At 36.5% G+C, this 27,486-nt stretch overlaps 1 protein-coding gene across 7 annotated transcripts in view; it reads left to right on the top strand.

The window, feature by feature from the left end:
• LOC129757940 (spectrin beta chain, non-erythrocytic 1-like) overlaps nucleotides 1–27,486 on the top strand; it is a 254,976-nt gene that overhangs the window by 166,981 nt on the left and 60,509 nt on the right. For 4 of the 7 annotated variants that reach the window (XM_055755347.1, XM_055755345.1, XM_055755350.1 and 1 more), the window contains exons 1-3: nucleotides 2,531–3,054; nucleotides 16,673–16,845; nucleotides 26,056–26,223. In XM_055755347.1, coding sequence (XP_055611322.1) covers nucleotides 3,021–3,054; nucleotides 16,673–16,845; nucleotides 26,056–26,223 — 375 coding nt within the window. In that variant the 5' untranslated portion in view covers nucleotides 2,531–3,020. Of the gene's footprint in view, nucleotides 1–2,530; nucleotides 3,055–16,672; nucleotides 16,846–26,055; nucleotides 26,224–27,486 lie in introns of those variants that run through there. The other 3 variants (XM_055755348.1, XM_055755349.1, XM_055755346.1) reach the window with 1 other exon arrangement.

Here is a 27,486-nt window from a genome sequence, read left to right as displayed (position 1 = left end):
TTATCGTTTACCTTTTTTCTCATACCAGAATGAAGTATTCTGATATCAGTAAATACAGAAAATTAGCAAATGAAGTATATTTTATCAGTAGGGCAGATAAGGGCATAACGGGCATCCGGGGCGAACTAGGCACTCCTCTTTTCTAAGGAAATATGTATTTTTTCAAATTAATTTTCACGATGAATAGTTTTGTAGTTCATAACCAATTTTAGAACGCGTCTTTACTCAAACTTGTTGACTTGAGGCTGACAGAGCACCATTAATGAGTAAACGATGAGCATTTTCTACCGTAGAATCTAGCAGTGAATTCAACTCGATGAAGTCAATTGAATTATAGAGCTACAGCTTGATTAGTTTACATCTGACGATTTAGCCTATTGGTAAGGTGTCGTAGAGATAATCAGAAGACTCGAGCTCAATTCCTAGTCGATTAATTTTTAATTTTTTTAATTTTTTTTTTTCATTTACCATTCATAGTCGATTATTTTTATTGTTGCATCATACGGCTAGTAGCATCATCCGCCAAACAAAGCACCAGAAACATAATGTATAAGTGTGTGTGAATTGTTTGTATTCTACAAATAGACATGCATTATTTTGTTATTGGTTTGTTTGATACGAATCACCGTTTAGTGCTCAATGTATCGATCCTGAATGATAAATGGAAAAAAAATCTCCTCGACCTGGAATCGAGCTTAAGTTCTCTGATTATCTCAACGACACCTTACCAATATGCCAAATCGTCAGATGAAACTACCCAAGTAACCATAAGCATTAAGCCATAACCCAAATATACCAGATGAAAAGATTGTATTGAACTTACCAAAATAGCATATGGCTACAAAAGTGGAGGCGATATATCTACAATGTCAAGATTTTAACGATTCGATTTCTCCACAAAAAGCAAAATATTCGAATTTAAGTAATTTGAATAAAACGAAAAAAAAAATCCCCTACCGAGATTTGAACTCCAGTTCTCCGAGTTGGCTGTCCGGTATCTTACCAGGATGCAATCTCATCAGTTGATATGATTTGCGCTATAGCTCTATATGTAAGATTTTCTGTTCACAAACCGGTCAAAGGAAGAAAAAAAGGAAGGATCGTCCATTTATCGTAAATCAGTTCACTCGAATCGTAAATGTCGAATTAGCATACTCTCAACTATTTGGAAACATATTTACGAATTGACTAAACTGCTATCCGATTCAACTTTTTTTGGGCAAAACTTGTCGTAAATGAATGATAGAAAATCACTCAATACCAACTTGTTTACGATAGTTATTGAAAATGTCTTAATATTCGATTTGGATTATCATTTATATTACGATTTGATGTTATCTGGGAGTGCTTATGGTTACTTGGGTAGTCAAGCTGTAGTTCTATAATTCAGTTGACATCATCGAGTTGAATTTGCTGCCTGATTCCGCGGCAGAAAATGCTCATCGTGCCCAATTAATGCTGGTTATACTGCCCCAGTAGGGGTTCTCATTATGCCCCTACTGCTATCTACTACTACCTTTTCAGCTTTTGGAAAAAAAATTAAAAAGCATTTTTAAACGTTTTCATCTACTTTTTCAAGTTTCAGCATGTTAAGAAATTGACTTTTCTAGTGTCTAAACATAAAACAATGATGTAACTCACATATTATAGTTGTTTTCTATGGTTAAACAAGCGTCCTCCTTAATGTCCTTATCTCCCCTATGTCTATTTTGAATTCACGATGAAGACTGACAAACATTAGAATGACTGATATGAATTATCTGTCACGAGTTTTGGAATATTTTTTAAAAAATGATCATTGTTTCTTTTAGAAAAAATGTGAAAACTAAAAAATCTGCAATAAAAACTAAATCTGCAATAACAATAAAAACCCGTCTGAAAATTAAAAAAAACCCCAAAGTTTTTTAAAGTTTTTTTAAATTCTTTTTTTTTGTTCAACTTTCGCAACAGCGCATTTCCAGAAAGTTTCGTGAGATAATCATATCCAAATAAATGTTTTGGATAGATAACAGTCCTTATCTAACCTAACGATCTAAAGGGTTGACCACGAAAAAATCTGGACACACTTTTGAAACCAGTTACATTTTGCTGAGGGATTATTATTGATTTTCCCAAGAACATTAAGTTTGCATTTTAGTCTGTTTGGTAAAATCGTCAATAGTCTTTTTTAGAACAAGAACCTGTTTTATTTATAAGATGACGACAATTATGATATTCTTGTCTTATTTCTTCGTCGATTTACTGATAGACTGATACTATATTTCTAAAGCTGTATGTTCGAGACTTTCAATTTTTTTTTTATAAAAAAAACAGTTTATATGCACAATCTGCCGATATTGAGAACCAGTGGCGCCAACCAGTGTGTCGATAGATACTGGCCCGTGCAACAAACCGTCCATCGTTGGTCCGATATCGCGCAAGATAAGAAGCAGGCTCGAAATCTGCTGCTCCAAACCGACCAACTCGTGGGGACACACTTGTAAAAACGAAGACCAGTTGCAATTGAACCTCCGTTACCTATCGGACGGACAACACCTAGATTCCTCCGACACGGTAGAATATCGTCTTTCGTGTTCCGTTCGAAAATCCGGATACACAGACAAACCATAGGCAATCAGGAGAAAACGCACCGAGGTGTGAATCAAACGCCATTGAAGCGTGAATTGGAAACTGTGAGGAAAGGTTTCGGAAAAGTGATTGTTGATGATAAACGTCTATCGCCTTACGATTCAAAATTGGCGACCAAGTGTGACGTCATTCAAAGTGACAAAATCCCGCTACCCTTACACAGATAGTCATCGTCTGTATTTTTTACGTGATTTCGCTCCACTCGTTATTCAGTGTGATTCAGATAAGTGTCTTAGCAAGTGGGTGTCACATGGGGTTGGTGAAACTTTTGTGAATTTTAATTTGATATCCTCGTTTTCCGATGTGCAATCTTTTGGAATTCATTCGTGAATCAATCAAATCTAAACTCTGACGTATTAGGATCGTAATTTTCGACTAAACCCATCGTCATCATGTCTAGGTACCAGCAGTATAGCAGACGTTATGGTAAGCATTTTTATTACTCTACAAAGCTGATAACAAGCTAGAAAAACAATACCGATTAAAGTGCGCGATCGCCCATCGAAAACGTGACTCGTGTTCGGAAATATTCCCAATTACGGGATTATTCATGGGGCCAGAAAATTCCAGCAATATCGTGCGATGTCATTGACAATAAAAAACATTATCATCGTGTTATCTGCGAATGAGAAGGTACTGCTGAAGTCGTCGTCGTGTACTGCACACTACCGAGGCGCTAAAATAACATCTAGCGCAAACAGTTTTTCTTATCTCGTCGGACACAGTTGTGTGTACTTTAACCCGTCTTCTCGATTTTTTTTTGTATATCAGTAATTGCAGCCCACCTTCGTTGGAAAGCAAGGACATGCGAAGATTCTTACCTGGTGCCTTAAATAGATTCAAGCTAGAATTCAAGGTTTATAAATAAACAAACCGCGCTTTTAAGTTTTCTGTTGGGAGCTACTTGAAGCTTGTAAATTATTGCGAGATAAAAGTTATCTTACTGACAGTGTAGTCATACTTTTCTCAAAATTTAAAACTAGACTAATCTACATTTATGTTACGATGGTTAGGACACTCGATAAAATTCTTAGAGGGTAGATACATAGATATCGAAACGCCTCGCTGCTCAGTCGATCTTATCTTAATCTTGCAGCTGTCCATGTAGAATGTATATCCAAAACTACACTCGTTCAGTACAACGATCGTTTTCAGCTGCTGAAAATCAATAACCAAGTCCAATACCACAACATTTCCTGGATCTATGAACACTACCAATTCCAAAAACCTGTGAGGGTACTTTCTTAAGCCTGCATGTTGATCGTTATGTCCGTATTACAAACGTATTTGACAAGCGAGGTCAACTTGCGACACTTTGCAGGGTGCAGAGGTTGATGAACCTGCGAGTTTTCAGCGGATAATCGGACCGTCTCTTCAGAAGCGCCCTTGGCGTATTGGCGTTCATCTATGCCCATCTCGATTTCGATAGATAGCTTGTCTATTACTAAGGCAACGCCCAACGTGCGAACCATAGAGAGGAGTTCCGATTGTTGTGAAATAGTTCAGTAGAAAGAAAACGAACCTATCGTTTGATCTCCATCGTCGGGGATTAGATGGGCAGGAATCTCGGAAAGTGGACAAGGTTCAGACAAGTTGCCTCGCCTCTCTGCCCGATCGGACTTAGACTTGCGCGAGGCAAGGATGCAATAGATGTTGTACATTACAATTGCAGGATAAAAGAAGTGGAGTTTTGAGCTTTGAAGCTCCAAAGTTAAGGCAAAATCTACTCCGTGGTAGTCGTTGTGCTTAAAACAGGTCAAAGGCCGTTGGAGGAGAAATCCTTCGTGATCCGCTGAGCGACTCCCGATTTCAAAGCGTCTTAATGGGTGAATCTGATCTCGCGTAAGAGGTCAGATCTTGAGCCTTTAAGAGGAGAGGTCGAACATTGTGTCGTAAAAGCAAAGGTCATGCCCTGAGTCTCTAAATTGAGAGGTCCAATTCCGTTTATGAGCAGACTAGTCTGGGGTAAATCAAAATTGAATGCCCCAGGTAGAGTTCAGGGTGCAGGGTGTATACCTAGATATTCCTTATGTCGAGCTACGGTACATACACGAGCTATGGTACAGCTGGAGATAGTCTAAGACTCTGTCTATCTCGACTCACTAGAGACCACAGACAATGACACTAGCCATGAAATCCGGCGGGAAATGATCAGCGGAAGTCGTGCCCACTATGGACTCCACAAGCAACTGCGGTCGAGAAGACTTATCCCTCGCTTGAAGTGTAACCTGAACATGACGCTCATTAGACCGGTTGTTCTCTACGGGCACGAGACATGGATATTGTTCGAGAAGGACCTGCGTACACCGGGAGTATTCGAGCGAAGGATGAACCACGAGCTCGCGCGACTCTACGGCGAATCCAGTATCCAGAAGACGGTGAAGGCTGGCCGGATACGCTGGACAGGAAATGTTGCGAGACTGCCGGACAACTGTCCTGCAAAACAAGTGTTTGCTACGAATCCTGTAGGAACGAGATGAGCAGGGACAAAACAAGGGAGATGGTTAGACGTGGAGCGTGATCTGTCGTATGTGGGATGTCCGAGAAGTTGGAGAACGGTTGCCATGGACCGAGTGAATTGGAGGAATATTGTTCATCAAGTTATGCCGTGAGACGGAACACGTGGAATTAGATCGGCAGAAAACACGAAAATTGGCCAAGGTTCAGACACGTTGCCACGCCTCTCTGCCCGATTGGACTTGAACTTTGACGAGGCAAGGATGAAATAGATGTTGTACATTATAGGATAGAAGAAGAGGAGTTAAGAGCTTTGGAGCTTCAAAGTTAAGGCGAAATCTAATTCGTGGTGGTTGCTGTGCTTTTTACAGCAGGTCCAAGGTCGGTGAAGGAAAGATGAATTCCTCGCCAGGAATCATCCGAGTAATTCCGTAAAAAAAATCCTTCGTGATCCGGTGATTGACTCTCGGTTTGAAAGCCTCTCTATGGTTGAAGCTGATCTCGATTGGTTAGAGTTAGAGGAGAGGTCGGACATTCTGTCGTAAAAGCAAAGGTCAGGCCTTGGTTCTCTTAATTTGATGTGGATTTCCTAGTGTGCAACTCCAAATGTACGACACTGGCAAAGCCCATTTAGCAGTTCTCCAATGGCTAGACGTTTTTGAACCCAGGAGGAAATTCTAAACAGACTCTCTCGCTATGTGCACCTTCAGTTTCGCTGACAGGATCTGTAGAGCCATTCAGTTTTAATACTTCCAGAAGATGCGACTTCAACACATATTCGTGAGTCAGAGAACATTAGCTATGATCTTCACCGACACAGACATTCCTTCGTTGTTCAGATTCTGAGAGTTTTTTTTTTTTTTAAATAATCTCATTCAGGGCATTGACACTTAGAGTTATCTGGTAACTCAGGATATCCTCCTGCCTTTCAACTTCATCCTCAATCGCTTCGTAGGTCGAGGTAGCTCTCACTCGTGCTTAACAGATATTTCGAGATGTATTCTGACGGATCTCCACTGTTGATTCCGCTCTTGGATCATCGTCTGCCTGCAGTCGTCAAGATTGATTCATTTAGTAATGATCGACTATTTTTGAGTTACATTGTTTGAAAGCATGGTCTTGATCCCCTTTTATTTTCTTTAAAACTGTTTTTAAATACCTTTTTAAGTTGTTCTTTGTTCATTATTACTTCTATAATGTCACTTTGTGCATTGTATTTGTACATCATTGGATTAATGGGATAATACTTGACATAGCCCTTATCATAAAGTATAATATAGAATAGATGTTTGTTTCTTAATGGACGGGAGGGTGCAAAAAAAAAATGAGTTTTAAAAGTAATTCCGGAGTGTTTATTCTTTGTGTAACAACAATAAGTTTACAACGAGATTCGTATGAGGGGAGAGGAAAAGTGATCCAATTGATTTTACGGAGTGCATGCAATAAAAATTGTTTTTGAACAGATTCCAGACGTGATAAGGATTTCATTCAAGCTACAATACTCTAATATCGATCGTTCCTAAGAGCAAGTTCACTGGTGTTGGGAAAATGTGGTAGAAATTTTGACATTTCGAAAATTTTACCATGCAAAAATGTTTTCAAGATCTTTGGGCGTTGTATTTTTTTTGCAGCACTATTTCTATTTCAGCCATATGTGTAAATATTGCTATTTTTGCATCATAGCATGCGAAAATAAAACAATATAAAAAAAAACTTGAAGGCCACAAATCTTGAAAATGTTTTTGCATGGCAAAGTTTTCAAAATGCGCTAAAAGTGTAAAATTTTCTACCACTTTTTTCCAACACCAATGAACTTGCTCTAAGATATATAAAGTGACTTTATGGTAGGGTTGCCATACGTCCCGCAAAAGCGGGACATGCCCGCTTTTTTGTTGATTGTTCCGCTGTCCCACTTTTTCCTTGAAATGTCCCGCTTTTTTTCTTGGAAAACTTTACAAAATTAACTGACTTACACTGGAAAAATCAAACTTTAATCTCAATTTGAATTCTAATCTAATTTACAGTCTAATTTACATAAGACAATATTGAATAACTCTAAAGCTCTCAGTATTACAGTAAGGTTTTGATTTAGTTAAGTGTTCTTGGAGCACGTTTAACCAATGTATGAAGAAAATATAGTTTCAGTTGCTTCCAAATAATTATAGATTATATAATTATAGAGATTAATTTTTTCGCTGGAATCTTTGTTAAATTGCCTCATTTTAAACACCACCTTTTTAGACTCAATTTTCCAAAGTATATAAAGATGGAGTTATTTTAGTTTTAAAATTTTAAAACAAATGAATTTTTATACAAATTACTAAAAGATTTTTTACGCGGTTTGAAATCCATCGTTTATATGCACAACTTGATATATTTACTCTCAAATAATGAGTTAATTCGCGAGAACTGTAGAAAATAACGGTGCATAAGGCAAAAAAAAACCGTGTAAATAAAACAAACAAATGAAAACAAACTGAGCAAAATCAATCTGCGTTTAAAAAAACCTTAGTGTATTTCTCTGAACAACTTTGGCTGATGGTAAACGTTTAAGTTTAGCTACACATTTAAGCTTATTTAAAATTGTATTTAAAATCCCGCTTTTTTCGGCTGTGTCCCGCTTTTTTCTGAAAGTATCTGGCAAGCCTACTTTAAGGTGTATGAGTCTAGAAAGTGGTTGCTTTACAAATATTTAGCTTTACAAATCCTAACATGCAATTTGCTTTATTGATAATAGTATTCTGATGTTCTACAAACGTGAGTCTGGAATCCTGTATAGCACCAATTTTTTTACAATTTTTCATTTTTTTACTGGTTTACTGCCTAACTTTGTTTCAATGATTGGGTGAATTTGTTTCCTACTAAATGATATGTAGTTGCATTTTTTTACGTTCAATTGGAGTATATTTTTGTTGCACCATTTAAAAATATGTACATTGATTTCATTTTGAAATGTTTTAACATCTTCGGTTGTTTCGATTTTCAAAAATAGTTTAATATCATCAGCATACATAAGGCATTCAACCCGTTTCAGAATAATGGAAGTGTCATTTACGAACAGTATGCATAGAAGAGGTCCTAAATGAGACCCCTGAGGCATACAAGGGGTAACAACTATGGATTTTGATAACTCGTTTTGGATGCGAACGATTTGTGTTCAATCGGTTAACCCTTCGTTTCATAAAGTAACAAATTTGCAACAATTAATGTATGGAAGAAGTCAAAAATCGTATTTAATTTTAATTTTTTTTCTTGATGAACTCATCATTTCCAACTGTTAAAAATGATTTTGAAGGTAAAATAAAAAATCATGAAAGGAAGGGTATGATAGTAACCAGGAAGGAAGATTTGGATGACAGCCATTTTTTTTATTTGAAGATTAAAAGTGTTATGTCGATGCGATCAATGACTTTAATGAAGTCGGTATAAATAGCCTCAACATGAAGCCTTGGCTCATGGAATTGATAACGTATGTAACGAATTCGAGAAGATTTTATACTTTAGAGCATCCTTTGAAGAAACCATGTTGTTTGCTCGTTATAATAATTTTAACTGGTTGATTTTTTTCATTTATAACCGATTCAAATAGTTTGGGAATGTCAGATAGATGAAAATTGGAATCAGATTTTTTCCAGAACTTGGGTACTTTTTTGTGATTTATCGACATGTTAAAAATAATTAGATGAGGATCAATCAGTTCAATTGCTAAGTTTTGGAGGAAACAAGGCGAGAGTCCATCAGGCCCTGCTTCTTTAGAAGCATCAAGTTTTCTATGTCCTTCGTAAACATTAATATAATTAATTTCATTGACTTGAATGGTACACTAAGTCTGAAATATATGAAATGAGGCCCTTGGAGCCAAAGGGGTATAAGTGCATGAAAGCTTATTTCGAGAAAACACAGAAGTTGTTGTGTTTGGCGATTTTCCATATAATTTCGATAATTTGTATTTTGCTTTGGAACGTAAAAGTATGTTAATGAAATTATAAAAACCTGAAAAAAATCATCAAAAATAGTTTTAAATACGAAGAATCGTTTGGCATCTTTAACTCAAAATCGACCATTTTGTCACTTATACCCCTTTGGCTCAGAAGGCCTCAAATATGATCTATCACGAATATTCTCAGTGAAAGTGAAATACATTTCCTCGCACGACATTAAAAAAAATGAATTATGAATTATGATTAATGAATTTCATACGCAGTAAATCCAAAAACAATGTAGGAAATAAAGATTCAAAGTTTTTAATAGGATAAAAGTATTTTTAATATTATCATAATTTTCATATCAATAACATTATTTGCAACTAATTGGAGATTATTGAATTTCTAGATTCTGGAATATCTTGTATGATTCCGTTTCTATGACATTATAATCTACTCAATTTACTCCTTTTGGAGTTACAGCATATGGTAACTTCAAAATGTAAGGGGTATAAAAATTAAGAATACTATTTCAAAAAAGATGCCTGACCATGTATTTTAAATAATTCAACCTCTCAAGTAATGGAAACAAATGCATAGATAAAATTATTGGATAAAATTTCAATTGCTAGAGAAAAATACGATACCGAAACGTAAAAAATCAGCAGAATTAATTTTGAAGATTGAAAATATTGAAAATTTTGAGATCGCAATATTTTTAATTTTGTCAATTTTGCCATTTTTGTCTGTTTCGATACTTTTTTCACTTTCGTCAATTTTGTCAAATTTTTCAATTTTATCAATTTTATAATTTTTTTTTTTCTATTTTGTCAATAATGTCAATTTTATCAATTTTCATGATTTTGTCAACATTGTTAGTTCAGTCAATTTTGTATTTTGTCAATTTTGTAAATTTTCATAATTTTGGCAATTTCAGTCAGTTTTATCAATTCTGTCCATTTGTCGATCTAGTCAAATTTGTCAGTTTTATCAATTTTGTCAATCAATTTTATTTGTCGATTTTGTCATTGTCAATGTCAATTGTCGATTATGTCTAATTTTTTCAAATTTGTCAATTTGGTCAATTTTGGCAATTTAGCCAGTTTTATCAATCTTATCAATTTTGTTAGTTTTAACAATTTTGTTAGTCTAGTGAATTTTGTCGATTTTGTCTTAGTCAATTTTGTCAGTACTATCAATTTTGTCAATTTTGTTAGTTTTGTTAGTCATGTCAATTTTTTTAAAAAAATTATTTTGTCAATTTTGGCAATTTTGGCAATTCTGTTAATTTTCATGATTTTTTCAACATTGTTAGTTCAGTCAACTTTGTCAGTTTTCTCGATTTTGTCAATTTTGTCAACTTTGTCAATTTTCATGATTTTGTCAAGCTTGTCAATTTTGTCAATTTAGTGAATTTTCTCAAATTTGTCATTGTCAAATTGACCAATTTTTTCAATTTTGTCAATTTTCATCGATTTTGTGAAGTTGGTCAATCTTGTCGATTTGTCAATCTTGTCAATTTTTATGAATTTGGTCAATTGGGTCAATTTTTTTATTTTGCCAGTTCAATCAATCTTGTCAATTTTGTCAACTTTGTCAATTTTGTCAATCTTGTCAGTTTTATCAATCTTGTCAATTTTGTCAATTTTGTCAGTTTTGTCAATTTTGTCAATTTAGTGAGTTTTGTCGATTTTGTCATCGTCATATTGGTAAATTTTTTGTCAACTTTGTCAGTTTTGTCATTTTAATCAAATCATTGAATTATGTCAAGTTTGTCAACTTCTTCAATTTTGTCAAATTGTTCTATTTTTTCCATGCTTCAAACTCTACTATGGAGGGCTTGGTGGCGCTACTGTTTGGTTGTTATTTTCCATCGGTCTCAGCAAGTGAAAGTTCGGATTGACTTCCAAGCCGTCATCGTTTTGCTAGACACCAACCCCAACAAAAACAACGCAACAATTGCACAGGTTTTTCGATGCGAACGAAAAGTTTTCATCGCGCAACGTTAGATCTGGAGAGAGGAAGAGAAAAAGGAACAAAAAAAAACTAGCCCGAGAGCTTAAAGCTCGAGATGATTCAGTAGCATTTGTCCTATTGGATTCAATTTGCTTCTACGGGCGAAATTCTCTCCTGTCGTTCGTGCTTGGAAAAAGCTTCCTGAGCACGAACGGTACGTGAGAAGATGAGATGGTGTGCATATATCGTTTGCGTTCCCGTGTCGTTTTCGCCTTCTCAGAGCAAGCTGTGATTGAGAATCTAACGTTGGACTTACCATCACTATAGAAATATGCGATGTGAGGGTCTAGTCTTTAAACTTGAGTCATTCAATTTCGGGGAGGGATGAATGACATCCTGGGGTGGAATTATGAATCCTATTCGATTCGAGTTACCCGTTTCGAGTTGAACTCGAATCGGATTAGAATCAGTATTACGAATCTCGTTCGAGTTCTGAATTTTAACGTATTAGATTTCGAGTAAATCGGGTAGTAGATCATCTCGAAACGTTCCATTCGAATCGAGATCGGTAATGCCCAAGTTGGTCGAATCGAACGAAACTCGATTGTTTCGAGTTCCATAATCCCGCCCCTGGTGTTAAAATCCTTATGATCAAATAAATAGAAAAAAAATTCAATTTCGGGGTTGTACCTCATGATGCAATCCCTTTTAAGGAACTTCAATTTTGGGTTGTAAGGCCAGAATTAATTTTTGTTTCCGGTTTTCCTAACGGTGGACTGGTATTAAAAGAATAACTCCTTCGCTCGATAAATTTAAATCAAGACATCTGTGTTTGACTGACATTTATGTTTGTCAATCGATTGGAGACGCCCTCTGTTTTCTTTATGCGGAATTACACGGAGTGAAAGCTTACCCAGTGCTTATCGCGCCATGTTTTCGATAATCTTGATTTTAGTGATTTCTGGTTGTGGCTAGCAAGCCAAATGGCCACGTTTTTTGGAGTGATCATTTTTGATGAAAATTACTATCAATTACTATGAAAAAAAAAATTTCAAACTATTTTGTAATTTTTTCTTTCTTATATAGGTTGAAGAAGAAAAAAAATCAAATTTTTCAAGATAAAAATAATTTTTATTGTACTGCTCAGTTTCACAAAAACGTCGAGAACAAAGTTTACAAAAATTCACACAAATACACACAAATACACAGACATCATCAGAACTCGTCGAGCTGATTCGATAGGTACCTATAAAGGTATATCTAAGACCCATAATTAATGATCTCTCAAATCGACCGATAACTATACCTTTCTGAAAGAAAGGCAAAAAAGGAGTACTTTACATCGCAAGTTACCCGAAGTTAACAAGTTTACCTTTTGTAAACATCTTTTCTCCAGATAAAAACCAAACGTCAAAGTATATAAGTATGGGAGAGTGGGGAATTATGGGCCACTTTTATTCGTTGTTCCATAACTTCTTTATTATAAAAGATAAAATGAAAATAAAAAATGGTATGGTTTTCTACATTTTCAAGGTATTAGAAGGTTTTTTTTTTTAATTTTTAATAAGTTATTTTCCCCAAATTCTGACTGTTTGAAAAAAAGTAATATTTTTTGGATTTCGAAAAATGGTGGGGAATCGTGGGCCACCAAATCCAAATTGACCAAATAACATGCAAAGTTTATGAGTTGATCCAAAACTGTGATTTCCTAATTCATTCTGTTATTTTAAAGCAATTTCAGATGATGAAAAAAAAAAAAAGAGCGCTGCGTATGATCGCATCGCATACGCAACCTGGCTCGCGAACGTTTTGGCTAAATTTCTTATATAGGATGGACAAAATATTTTTCATAACTCTTCATTTGACATAAGAAAACTTTACAGATAGGTAAAACGTATTTTAAATTCTGAATGTGTATGAAAACATAAACATATAGGTGATTCAAGATGTGTGGCCCACGATTCCCCACAAGCTGTGATTTGAAAATTCGTTGCGTTTTCTGACTTATTGATGTTTCATCAAAAATTCCTTTTCCATGTGAAAGATCATGACAAAACTAAGATCATAAGCGTATGAGCATATTTTTGTTATGCACTTGAGGTTCCCCATCGATGAAATTAGCGGGTGTTTTTTTAATTATGTAAGTAAATTTTTCTAACTTTTTTTAGCTTGATAAATAAAAGTAGCATATGATGCGTAATTCAGTCAACAACATATAGGAATATATGCTCACGCAAAGCGACGACGATGACAGTTGGTTTGAGATTTTTATCTCAACACACATCTGAGATATTAAAAGTGGCCCACGTTTCCCCATGGCCCACGATACCCCACTCTCCCCTACTATATTATTGGTAGTTGCAGTTCGTTCCATGGCTATTTATTATAGCCAAGAGAAATACTTGGATTCTTGATTTAACCATTTGTTTTAAGGCTGTTCTAAAAAAGCTTACAAAGCCGAGTATCTCAAAAACCTATTCAATGAAATATTTAATGTAATAACAGTGCATAAGAATTGCAAATTGAGAAACATGTTACAGAAGCCAACACCATGGAAAACTCGAGTAAATTTAGTCATAAATGTCATTTAAGGTCACAATAAAAGCTGTGCAAAGTTTGACTAAATCTATTTTTTAAATTCCGAATGCTTCCAATCCAAGGCGTAAGGCTCTGTTAACTTTTGAACGGTATTCCACACTGGATTTTTGTTTTTTTTTTTTAACTTTACTTTTACCATTAGAACAGGTGTCCACTTTTTTCGTGAACAGTCCTTAGTATGCAAGGTCCACTTCAACCATATTGTTTGCATGTTACTAAGATTAGATTTTTCGGGCCTTGAACAAGGATGAAGGAGCTAAAGTTACAAATTCAAAATAGTACTAGATGTGAGAAATCCTCTAACCTTCAGGACGTTTTTATAATTTCTGGCTTCTTCTTTTAAGGTTATATGCCAACACAAGTCACAAAATTGTAAATCATCACCATCCCTCTAGTCTAGTGTTAGTATGACAGATTACCCGATTTTACCCTGGCGTGCCCGAATAATTGAAAATTTCAAGACAAGTCCACTTCGACCCAGATGCCCGGTTTTTGGGATAAATTTCTCGGATTTTAATGATTTTTTTTTTTCAAAACTGAGCAAAAAACTATAATTAGTGATGGTAAGTTTTGTTTATTTGGTTCAAAAGCAATTTTTAAAAGTTATTTACATCAACATAAAAAAATGAACATTATTGATGCTTTCAATCTAATTCGAACGCTGCTGATGTGCTTCGATGAAAAATTGAAAATTCGAATGATATCTTTCATGCTGTTTTTTTTTTTAATTTCTTCGTAAAATGCTCGGATTTTGCTCAAATTTTCCCAGATATTGTCCGTTCTTTTTTTTTGGATTTAAAAATTTGAAATCCAATGACCGTTAGCCTGGCCCGGATACGTGCAAAAAAATTCCGGAATGATTCCTCTAGTGGTCTTATTATTTGCTGGTAGATTTACGTTTAGATTCTGCGAAGGCACATGCCATCCACTATCAGTTTCTCAATCAATATATAATGTAAACACCGTTTTCCGCTTATCAATATCGTCGTTGAGTGATCGATCGATTGCTGGCTTGCGCTCGTTTGCTATAGCCCTACATCAGTAGTTCCATAAATACCTTTATGCTGTTTCAATGTTGCTATCGCAATTTTGATAAAGTGGGAAAATCAATTTGCCCAGATGTTGATAAAGGGCTGACAAAAAAGGGAATACCTTTTAGGAATTTATCGATTCTCGGAAATTGACCAGAAACTTTTGGTGCCCAAAGGTTGTCCCATTTAAAATTTGGTCGTCACTTTTATGGCGCCTCCTAAGGCCGGAACAAATTTCAAATCCTTCTTTTGTCACTCGGAGTTGGAACATCGCGAGGGGGGGGGGGGGGGGGTGGGGGCAATAAAAAATACTGCAAAAAACAAATAAATTGGAATAAATTGCACGAAATATTGTATGCAACAATATTGCATACTATATCATTGCACAAAACCTACAAATCAAGTAGTTTTTTATCGAAACATTCAATATAATCAAGAATACAAAAGGTGAAATAAGTCTTATCTTTCAAAATTTGGTTTTTTCGTCTTTTAATCTTTCGGATACTTGAGTTTTTTTCGAAATTTAAATAAAATACTTAAAACTTTATTTCGGGGTTTTGAAAATTTCGAAGGGGAGGGGGGGAGACAAATAAAGACATTGATATTTGTTCCAGCCTAATTTGAAATCAGAATAAACGCAATCAACTTAGGGGAAAAATTTGAGCTATGAAGTTCTTCGAGCAATATTTGTTGATGCCACATTGCTACATTCAAAAACACTTTGGAAAAAATAATTTTCTAACTCAATGTTAGAGACATATCGTGATTTTATTTTATTTTCATAGATTTAAAATTCTTCAAGAGAAATAAAAACTTCCCACAACTTGAGTAAACATTTTCCGAAGGGGTTTTTTGCCCCTTTTTTGTTCATTGTAACCCAGAAATCTTATCGATGGTTCTTAATTCCTCACTTGCATTTTTCCCATATCTTCGATCGATATCGAAAATTAAAGAATTCGCTTAAAATAAGTCCAGCTCAGATAGGGGCAATTTTTATCAAACCCACATCTGTCCCCTCAATTTTTATCAGGAAAGCTAACATCAGTAAAAAGAGAAAATAATCCACATTCAAAAATTGTTATCGTCGATGGCGGATGACTCAATAACTCGAACAATATATTTATACATACGTACACGATAATATGCATTCAGATACCGCGATTTTTTTTCTTCATTTTGCAAATCCTAAACCGCACATATCCGCGCATAGTAAAACGTGCCAGAATGTGCTCAACCACATTCCAATCGTCGTTTGTTTGTTATCTACAGCTGCAAAATGAGTTGGAAATATTACCACAGCCCAGAGCTTCAGACATTTTTCCAACTACAGTTTTAAGATGGAATAAAAACAGTATGTATTACGAAGAAAAGATGATAAATTTGAACGTTTATTTAACAAATATTTTTTTATATTTCTTTCTTAATGATTCCATATTCTTAGAATTTATTTTTGAGGTTTGTCGTTGAATATTTAATTGCTCATAACAATTTCGTCCTCCGTTCGCAAACGACAGTATGGTTCTTTTTGAGGGCACTGAGTGCCCTCTAGCTCTTAGCGCCATAAAATTGCTGTGTTTATTATACAAACACAATCAGTATAATTAGTTTGCCGACATTTTCAGCGCGCCGGTCGTCTTGCAGCGCCTCAACGCAGCAGCTCTTCTCGATTTGAAGCCAATGCGCGGCTGCAAAACCGGGCTTATGTCATAATTTATAAACATTGGCGTCGCCACCGCCTTGCAGCAGTCAGGTCATAATCGATAAAAGCTTTCTGCGCCCTGCGTACTTTGGATATCTAGTCTCCTTCTTGGCGGTAAACAATGGCCGGTGGAATCCAATCGATAATTGCGTAAAAAAATATTTTTTCGATTTGATCAGTTCTCAGGCTTAAAAAAATGAAAATCAATCAAAAAATCTATTTAACAACTTTTTTTTATTGTGCTGACGTTTCGGCGTCGACTAATATCATCCTCAAGGATAAGAAGAGAGATTTATTTCATTTTGCAAAAAGCGTACTGTAGACATATTCTGTGTTTTAAACTAAATTTTCTCCTTTCTCTTCTTCCCTCTCCACAACAGGATCACAGTATGAGCCTGGTGGGTATTCAGCCCAGGTTCAGCAACGGTCCAACATGACGCAACGGGAGGGCATCTACAAGTTCGAGAACGAGCGCATCAAGACCCTACAGGAGGAGCGGCTGCACATCCAGAAGAAAACGTTCACGAAATGGATGAACTCGTTCCTGGTCAAGGTAGGATATGCGTTTTGTAGAGTTAACAAATTTATACTTATTTATTAAAAAAAAAATAGAACAGAGAATCAGATCAAAGGTTAAGAATAGAAAAATATATAAAAATAGATTTAAAAAACTTGAAAATCTTAAATTAAATGTCGTAATTACGCATTATTGGTGTTTTTCCTGGAGATAGCCAGGTGGCAGCCAAAACAATTTAACACCACATTTTCAACGTTTATTCTTTTGGAGATCTTACTCAAGGTTTCGAGTGTATCTATTTGTGTCAATTTTCCAAAAAATGTTGTTATAGAAACTTTGTCTGTTTTTTTGTTTTCAAAATAATAATCATTGATTCTTTAACAATCGACATTTATCAATTTAAACGAAGAGTCTTGATTCAAAAATCTCAAAATTTAGCCCAATTCTTTCTACTTTCGAAAATCACTTACAAAAAATTTTTATGCAAACTAAAAAAGAAGTCTTGAATTTGAAAAATGAAACTCTTATGAAAATTTTGTTCAATTCGAAACATCAAGTTTAAAAAATAAAAAGTAAAATATAAAAATCAACAATTCACAATCTCAGTTGAAAAATTTAAAAGCACAAAGCCCAACGCAAAATGAAACAAAGCTAAAGGCTGAAGGCCAATGTCTTACAAAAAAGCTGAAGAAGGCTTCAAAAAATAAAAAAAGACTACAAACGGCATCATAAAGTCAACAAAAGGCAAAATAAGGGCAACAAAAAGCAATTAAAAGCCATAAACAGAAAACCAATGGGCATCAAAAATACAACGCAAAAAATCTACAAAAGGGCAACAGCTTATCTATCACCAGGTGAACAAAAGTTCAGCAAAAAGACAAAACACAGGCAGGCTACAAAAAGATACAAAAAAACAATAAGACGATAACAAAAAAGCAGAAGAAGACGGCAAAAAGAAAACCAAGAAGAAAGCAAGAATGAGCAGCGAAAGAGCAACAAAAGATTACAAAGGACAACACAAGACAACAAAAGCCATAAACAGAGTAGTAATAATCTAATATAAAATTTCAGAAGCTCAATAATAGAGAACAAAAAGGCTACAACAAGTCCATAAAAACCAAAAGGCAACAAAAAATAAAACGCATAAAAAGGGAAAACAAAAAGCTATGAAAGGACAAACGAAAGTACACCAACGTTTTTTTTACGTGGTTTTTATACGGTTTTTTTTTACACGGATTTCGCGAATTAACACGGTTTTTCACAGAATCCTTTTGAACGGGAAACACTTAGAAATTTTGAAGTTGAGAAGATCTTAGCTCTGAGACTAAGAACGTGAGGCATGAGACCTGAAACCTGAGACATGAGGCATGATACCTGAGGCATGAGGCCTGAGACATGAGACCTGAGATCTGAGACACCACACCTGAGACACACCACCTGGAGCCTAAGACCAGAGACAAGAGACATGAGGCATGCATGAGACTTGAGATCTGAGACATGAGAAATAAGACATGGGACAAAAGCCATGAAACATGAGACCTGATACATAGAGTTAGTCATGAGACCTGAGACAAGAGACATGAGATCGGAGACCTGAGACCAGAGACCTGTCACATAAGACCAGGCACCTGAGACATAAGACAAGAGACCTGAGACATGAGACATGAGACTTGAACATGAGATCTGAGACTTAAACCTGAGATCTGAGACCTGAGACCTGAGACAAGAGACTTGAGAGTTTCAGGTCTCATGTCTCATGTCTCATGTCTTATGTCTAATGTCTAATGTTTCATGTCTCAGGTCTCAAGTCACATATCTCATGTCGCATGTCTTATGTCTTAGGTCTCAAGTCTCAGGTGTCATGTCTTCAGTATCAAGGTTCAAGTCTTAGGTCTCATGTTTTGGGTCTCAGGTCTCTATTTTCAGGTCTAATGTCTCATGTCTTAGGTCTCTAGTCTCAGTTCTCAGATCTCAGGTCTCTGGTCTCAGGTGTCATGTCTTAAGTCTCAAGTCTCTGGTCTCAGGTATCAGACTCAAATCTCAGGTCTCATGTCCCATGTCTCTTGTATCAGGTCTCATGTTTTATGTCTCAAGTATTAGTCTCAGGTATCTAGTCTCAGGCCTAATGCACCATGTCTTATGTCTCATGTATCAGACCTCAGGTCTCAGGTCTAAGATCTCAGGCCTCAGGTCTCAGGTCTCAGATCTCATGCCTCAGATATCAGGTCTCAGGTGTCCTGTCAAAAGTCTCAGATCTCAGGTCTCAAGTCGCACGTCTGAGGTTTCAGGTATCAGTTTTCAGGTCTCATGTCTCAATTGTCTCAGGTACGAGTTCGCAGGTCGCAGATCTCAGGTCTCATGTCTCGAATCTGAAGTCTCAAGTCTCAGGTCTTAAGCCTCAAGTCTCAGGTCTCAGGTTTCAAGTCTTAAGTGTCAAGTTACATGTTTTTTTTTTCAAGTTTCAGAGCTGCAGAATTTGCATGAACTTTTTTACACGGTTTTCCGCAACAAGCACGTTTTTTAACGCCGTACGTATATCAGTGTAAAAAAAAACCTTACTGTATACAAAAGGGCAATAAAAAGCCATAGAAAAGCAAAAAGGCATTAATGAGCAAAAACTATCTTACAAAAGTTCAAAAATAGGCAACCGAAAAAAACGACAAGGTGACTTAAGAAAACAAAAAAGTAACAAATGATAGAACAAAATAATTTAAATTTCATAGAGAACATAATGATAATTTGGAAGAATTTAGCGAATCCAGAAAATTGAAAGCATCAAGAGGCACGAGTCGACTCAGAGAATTAAAATCAAACCATTATTTCAAATCTTAAAGCGTAATGTTTTGTTATCGAGAGAATCAAGAAAACTATGAGAAACAAGAAAGAGAATGAATAGAAACAAAATGATCAACAAAATTGAAAAAAATCAAATAAATCAAGAATTAAATAAAAAAAAATAGAATAGATAAAAATAGATTAAAAATTTATTTCATTTATTATTAGATATGTTTAGCAAGCAAATTGAGAAAGTTGAGAGAATGAATAGAATTAAAAGAACCCAAGAACAGTGTTGCAAACATTTTTTTTTGTCAAAAATCAGGGAACTGGTGAAATAAAAATCAAGCTAAATCAGGCTACGTAAAAGAAACGGAAATTTCGTTTAAAGGGCCTTTTTTTTGGTCATCGTTCCCTATTTTCCCTCTAATATGTGTTGTGAGCCTACTTAGTTGAATAATTCTACTGAATCAAAGCAATCGAAAGATTCCCTTTAATTCCCTTTTTTAAATAAAAATTAAAGGGAATCTTTCAATCGCTTTGATTTGCCAAATTTTCACTTTTTCCTTACTACCCATTTTTTCATCACTTCGCAAAAATCAGGCAAAATCAGGCATATTTTAAGAAATCAGGAAAATTCAATAAGTTATTAGGCTGTCAGGCTGGGCCTCGAAAATTCAGGCAAATCCTGAAAAATCAAACACATTGGCATCTATGCCCAAGAATAGGAAACCCCAGAGAGAACTAAGAGAGTAATGAGAATCACGAGAATGAAAAGTCAGGAGAATATAAAAACCAGCAGCATCAAAAGGATTGCAAGAATCTTGAGAAAAATCTTAAATCGATAATCAAAACTCTCATATGAAAGTCAAAACTTCAGATTTCATAAAAAAGGAATCTAAATTCGTTTACCGAGACTCTGAGAAGGTTCAAGTTTAGTCTTCAATGGAAACCAAAAGTAAAAGCATCTAGTTATTTTTTTTTCCAAAATTCAATCTCAATTGTATCCATTCATAAAACGCTTCCCCCTGTGTGGATTGTGCCCCGAATATTTTTTTTCTGGGTTTCTTTAAACGCATATTTCATCTTGTTTTTTGCGACCTCATGCGGGGCTTGAACATGTTGCTCCTCGGTTGATTTATAGCGGTAAACAAATGCAGAATCAAAAACTCCTCTTGGGGTCTTTCCAGGTTGATATCGCATTTTATCCTTCTCTCCATCTGTTTTTTTTCTGTACAAGACATTGTCCAATCGAGTTCTATTATTCAACAGGAGAGGAAAGGTTTGATTTTTTATTTAAAAAAGACACTATTTGGATTCTTAATAAAAATATCAGATATTTTGTTGATGCTTTGAAATTTACTTATACTTCTCAAACATGACTATTTTTTTTAATATTTACTTTAAATTTTTTATTTCTTCATCTCCTGAACTGTTGAAAAAAATATTTTAATTATTCAATTATATTCTTCGTTCTTGTAATTTCAGTAATTTAATTTGTGACTCTTTCTTTTTGTAAGAAAAGCTTAAACTCACTCTTAGATGTTTTCAAGATTATTTTGACTCTCAGGTAACCTTTTTTTATTGTGTTTTTTTTTATTTCGCTTTATCTCCCTACTTCGAGATTCGATTTGACGGCCTTTGTTTGTGTCCCACTGGAAAATCCGACCAATAAATCATGAAACTGTGTATATCCAACAAGAAAAAGGGGGAAAAGAAATGGGTTCCCCTAATTGTTCGGTGTAACTGCCATTCATTATTGTTGTTGATACCTTCTTCCCGCTGTAGGCTGTGCAATTGACGTCCGGATAAAGTTAATGACGAGACGCGTGACTTGAGCAAAAAAAAATTGGTGTCATTTGAGTGGAGAGTTGCTCCTATTAGCATTACGATTATTAGCAGTGATTTATAGGTGACATAATCACAATTGAATAATTAATTGCTGCTTCACTGGGTGGTTTGCTTGAATTGGCATCTTGTTTATACTAGGCGAGTTTTAATTTTTAAATTTTTCATTCTTAATTTTTTCAATGAGATTCTGGTTTTTCGATTTTTTTTATTAGTGATCTTGATTATTGATTCTTAACTCTGAAATTTGAAGTCTCGACGCTTAACTCTCGACTTTTGACTCCCTACTATTAAACTATGTATATTGATTCTTTAGTGTGACTTTTACTTGTCGACTCATGACATTTGAATCTTGAGTCGCTGAACTCTGGGTTTGGATTTTAGACTCTGGACTCTAGATTCTGAACTCCTGCATCTTCACTTTTGGAGCTCAATTTTTGACACTTGGGTCTTGAAGCTGAACTTGCCCCCCTCAAATTTTTAATCTGCACTGTTTACTCTCGATTCTACATTTTGACTTTTGATCCAAGACTTCTAACTCTAAACTGTTGAAACTTAACTGTTGACGCTGGACTCTGGACTCTTAAACTCTGGGCTCTGTATTCAGAGCTCTGGAATCAGGACTCAAAATTCAGAACTCTGGACTCTGGACTTTGGACTCTGGACTATAGAATTTAGAATCTGGACTCTACACTTTAGACTCTGGAGTCTGAACTCAGGAGTCTGAACTTTGGGTTCTGACCCTGAAAATTCGGATCTGTCAACTTAAGAAACTAGAATTTAAATTTTCGATCATAGACTATGAATTCTGGGTGCTAAACTCTGGAATCTGAACTGTGGATTCTGGACACTAGACTCTAAAGACTCCAGACTCTGGACTCTGAACTCTGAATCTAGACTCACATTTCGACCCCGGACTGTGATCTCTGGACTCTAATCTCTGGACTCTGATCTCTGGACTCTGGAAAATTGACTCTAAACTCTGGACTCTGGATTATAAGTTCTGGACTCTGGACTCTAGTCATTGAATCTGAATCTGAGATTATGAATTCTGGGTGCTAAACTCTGGACTCTTAACACTAGATACTGGACACTAGACTCTCAATTGGACTTTGGACTACGAAATCTGTATTCCTGAACTTCAAGCTCTAGACTTTAGACTCTGAACTTTGGGTTCTTAACTCAGGACTCAGAACTTCAAACTATAGAATCTAAGCTCTGGAGTATAGACTACTCTGGATACTGAACTTAAGACTCCAGACTCTGAACTCTGAATCTAGACTCTCATTTTTGGACCTTGGACTCGGAACTCTGGACAATAAATTCAAAACTCGGAGTCTAGATCAAGGGCACATAGTCTAAGTCACTGGCCCTTACATCCCCTGGACTGCAGCCCAAACAGCCACAGTCCAGAAGTAGAAAGAAGAAGAAGAAGAATCTAGATCAATTCAAAATTTGGAATATAGACTTTTGTCTTTGGATCCTAGACTCTGAACTCTGGACTCAAGAAATTGAATCTGAATCTGTGATTATGAATTCTGAGTGCTAAACTCTGGACTCTGGACTCTAGATACTGGACACTAGACTTTGAACTCTCTCCAAACTCTGAATTCTGGACTTTGGACTATGAAATCTGTATTCTTGAACTTTAAGCTCTAGACTCTGGACTCTGAACTTTGGGTTCTTAACTCGGGACTCTGAACTTCAAACTATAGAATCTAAACTCTGGAGTCTAGACTACTCTGGATTCTGAAACTTAAGACTCCAGACTCTGGACTTTGAACTCTGAATCCAGACACTCATTTGGACCCTAGACTCCGATTTCTGGACTCTTAACTCTGGACAATAAATTCTAAACTTGAACTCTGGACTATAAGTTATGAGCTCTGGACTCTGGATTCTAGACTCGGGACTCTTGACTCTGAAGTCTTTGGACTCTGGATCTTAGACTCTGAACTCTGGGCTCTAGATTGTAGATTCTGTACTGTGGACTCTAGATTCTTGACTGTGGACTCTAGACTCTGGACTATGGACTACAAAATCTGGACTCTCAATTCTAGATTCTTGACTTTAGACTATGGACTCTGAACTCTGGACTCCAGACTCTGGAAAATTGACTCTGAACTAAATTATAAGTTCTGGACACTGGAATCTAGTCTTTAAATCAGGGCTTTGAACTCTGATATCTGAACTCTGAACCCCATGACTCTGGGCTACGAATTGTAGATTCTGGACTGTGGACTCTCGGGCTCTAGTGTCTAGATTCTAGACTTTGGACTCTGGACTACAGACTCTGGACTCTGAAATCCAGACTCTTGTCTTTGGACTCTGGATCTTAGACTGTAAACTCAGGACTCTAGACACTGGAAAATTGACTCTGAACTCTGAACTGAGTTATAAGTTCTGGACACTGGACTTTTGCCCTTGAATCAGGGCTTTGGACTCTGATCTCTGAACTCTGAACACTGGACTCTGTGCTACCGATTGTAGATTCTGGACTGTGGACTGTGGATTCTAGACCCTGGACTCTTTACTACAGACTCTGGACTCTGAAATCTAGATTTTTGTCTTTGGACTTTGGATCTGGACTCTGGACTCAAGACTCTGGAAAATTGACTCTGAACTCTGAACTGAATTATAAGTGCTGGACACCGGACTCTTGTCCTTGAATCAGGGCTTTGGACTCTGATCTCTGAACTCTGAACACTGGACTCTGGAATACGGATTGTAGATTCTGGACCGTGGACTCTAGATTCTGGACTGTGGACTGTAGATTCTGGATCGTGGACGCTAGAGCTCTGGACTCTGAATTTTAGATTCAGGACTCTTAACTACAGACTCTGGACTCTGAAATCTAGATTCTTGTCTTTGGACTCTAGATCTTAGACTTTGAACTCTGGACTCTAGACTCTGGAAAATTGACTGAATTGACTTATATGTTCTGGACACTGGACTGTTATCCTTGAATCAGGGCTTTGGACTCTGAACTCTGAACGCTGGACTCTGGGCTACGGATTGTAGATTTTGGACTGTGGACTTTAGATTCTGGACTGTTGACTCTAGATTCTGGACTGTGTACTCTGGATTCTAGACTCTGGACTCTGAACTACAGGCTCTGGATTCTGAAATTTAGATTATCTTCTTTGGACTCTGGATTTTAGACTCTAAACTCTGGACTCTAGACTCTGGAAAATTAACTTTTAACTCTGAACTGAATTATAAGTTCTGGACAACGGACTCTTGTCGTTCAATCAGGGCTTTGGACTCTGATCTCTGAACTCTGAACACTGGACTCTGGGCTACGGATTGTAGATTCTGGACCGTGGACTCTAGATTCTTGACTGTGGATACGAATTGTAGATTGTGGACTGTGAACTCTAGATTCTGGACTGTGGACTGTATATTCTGGACTGTGGACGCTAGAGCTCTGGACTCTGAATTCTAGATTCAGGACTCTAAACTACAGACTCTGGACTCTGAAATCTAGATTCTTGTCTTTGGACTCTAGATCTTAGACTCTGAACTCTGGACTCTAGACTCTGGAAAATTGACTCTGAACTCTGAACTGAATTATAAGTTCTGGACACTGGACTCTTGTCCTTGAATCAGGGCTTTGGACTCTGATCTCTGAACTCTGAACACTGGACTCTGCGCTCTGGATTGTAGATTCTAGACTGTGGACTCGAGATTCCAGATTCTGGACTCTAGACTATAGGTATGGACTCTGGATTCTGGACTCTAGCCTCTATCTTTTGGACTCTGAACTCTGAACACTGTAACTTCACTCTGGACTTCAGACTACAGACTCTGGACTCATAACTCTGGAATCTAGACTCTTGTCTTTGGCTCTGGATCCTAGATTCTTAACTCTAGACTGGACTGGTCTGGACTCTAAACTTCGGAAAATTGACTCTGAACTCTGAATTATAAGTTCTGGACACTGGACTCTAGTCCTTGAATAAGGGCTTCGAACTCTGATCTCTAGGCTTTGAACCCAATGACTCTGGGCTACGGATTGCAGATTCTGGACTGTGGACCCTAGACTCTGGACTGTGGACTCTAGGGCTCTGGATTCTGGATTCTAGACTCTGGACTCTGGACTATAGACTCTGGACTCTGAACTCTTGACTCTAGACTCTTGTCGTTGGACTCTGAATCCTAGACTCTGAACTCTAAACCATTGACTTTGGGTAATTGACTCTGAACTCTGGACTCTGGATTATAAGTCCTGGACTCTTGAATCTGTGCATTGGACTCTGAACACTGGACTCTGGGCTCCGGATTGTGGAATGTGGACTCCAGATACCCGACTCTAAATTCTGGACTATAGGTTTTGGCTCTAGATGATGAACTCTAGACTCTGTACTATGGACTCTGAACTCAGAACTCTGAACTCTGAACTCTGGATTGCAGGTTCTGGACTCGGACTCTAGAATCTTGAATATGGACTCAGGATTCTGAACTATTGCTTCTGAACTCTTGACTCTAGACGGATTCTAAAGTCTTGACTTTCGATTCATGACTTTTGATCTGCAATTTTCGACTTTTTAATAAGTTTCTTATATAAAATAGTATGTTAATTTTCCTAAATCTATTTTCAAATTTTTTTTTATCACTCCGCAGGCCAAAATGGAGGTGGACGACCTGTTCACCGACCTGGCCGACGGCATCAAGCTGCTAAAGCTCCTGGAGATCATCTCCGGCGAGAAGCTCGGCAAACCGAACAGCGGCCGGATGCGGGTGCACAAGATCGAGAACGTGAACAAAAGTTTGGCCTTCCTGCACACAAAGGTAAGTTCTAAGAAATTGTCTTAAATTGATTTATTGGAATTTTTATTTAAAAAACTAGTTTGTAAACTTCAATCTAAGATACTGCACAGTAAAAAAAATTCTGAACATGTGTTGAACGAGGTCAGAGCAAAAATTACGAAACTCCAGCTTAAATTGCATCTGTTTGTTTTGCTTTCGCTGAACCATAATCCGTCTTATCAGTATTGAGTGTTATGAAAATAATCGACTTTTAATTGAAGCTACTTGCCGGCACCGAATACTGACTTCGAACGAATCTATTTCGCCTTGAGGCTGTGCATTTATTTTACCCATCACTGCTGTTATGAGACCACGGGCAATTAATGATAGTGATTAAATAGCTTGAATGTCGTTGTACGCTCTCGAATGATGAGTATAATAAGATGAGGTAATATGACAATATTCTCTTATGCTAATGGATTGCTCTCATCAAAGTGTCGTTCATTTTGATTCGATAAATTATAGGTTGTAATGTTTATTTCAAAGTATAAAAATGGAAGCAAGGAAAAATCTTAAAAAAGTTTCCACTCAACCAGATGTCCAATTTTAGATTTAAATTTGATGATATGATTTGAACCATTTTAATGCAAAACCTTCAATACACTTGGATGTGGCATTTTTGACATAAATTGGCAAAAAAATATTTTTAAAAAATTCTAGACTTCATTTAAATAACTTACTAAAATATATGGAATTGAACAACTTTTTCACTTGAAGCAACTCAAATTTCGGTTTGTTATTTAAGAAGAAAAAACACAAATGAGTTGCCCAACTTCCTAAGGTTACTCAATGTTGCCTAAATTCATTGCACTTTTTTGCGCTCATTTAAGCATATCATGGCACTTTCCCTCCCTTTCCTGTGTACCATAACCTCAACCAAATAGATTCACAAAATTCAATTGTGCATTGTGCCGCCCCGAACAGGGTTGTGGAAAGCTTTTGGCTGCTCGGCCAAACATGGAATGTTTAAATTCGGCAATTCATCTCATCCATCTCTCAAGCCCAATGGGTTGATGTTTGCCAAATCAAGTGCCGGTTTAGTGGCTTGTCTTTTTTTTGGCGGGATGCACATTGCGGCTCGTTCGGCTTCTGTTTTTATTTTTATTTGGCGGTGATCTGTCCCAAATTCAAGTGTTTCTGTGGATTTTTTTTTTGGATCACTCTACCGGATGATGGTGGATACAATGTACACCTTTGTTTGACTGACCGGTGGTTTCCAAAAAAAAAAAAACACAAAATTGGTTG

This window comes from Uranotaenia lowii, chromosome 3 (assembly GCF_029784155.1).
Source record: "Uranotaenia lowii strain MFRU-FL chromosome 3, ASM2978415v1, whole genome shotgun sequence".
NCBI classification, from domain to species: Eukaryota; Metazoa; Arthropoda; class Insecta; order Diptera; family Culicidae; genus Uranotaenia; species Uranotaenia lowii.
The sequence above is the reverse complement of the archived record's forward strand: the minus strand, read 5'-3'. Positions and strand labels throughout refer to the sequence as shown.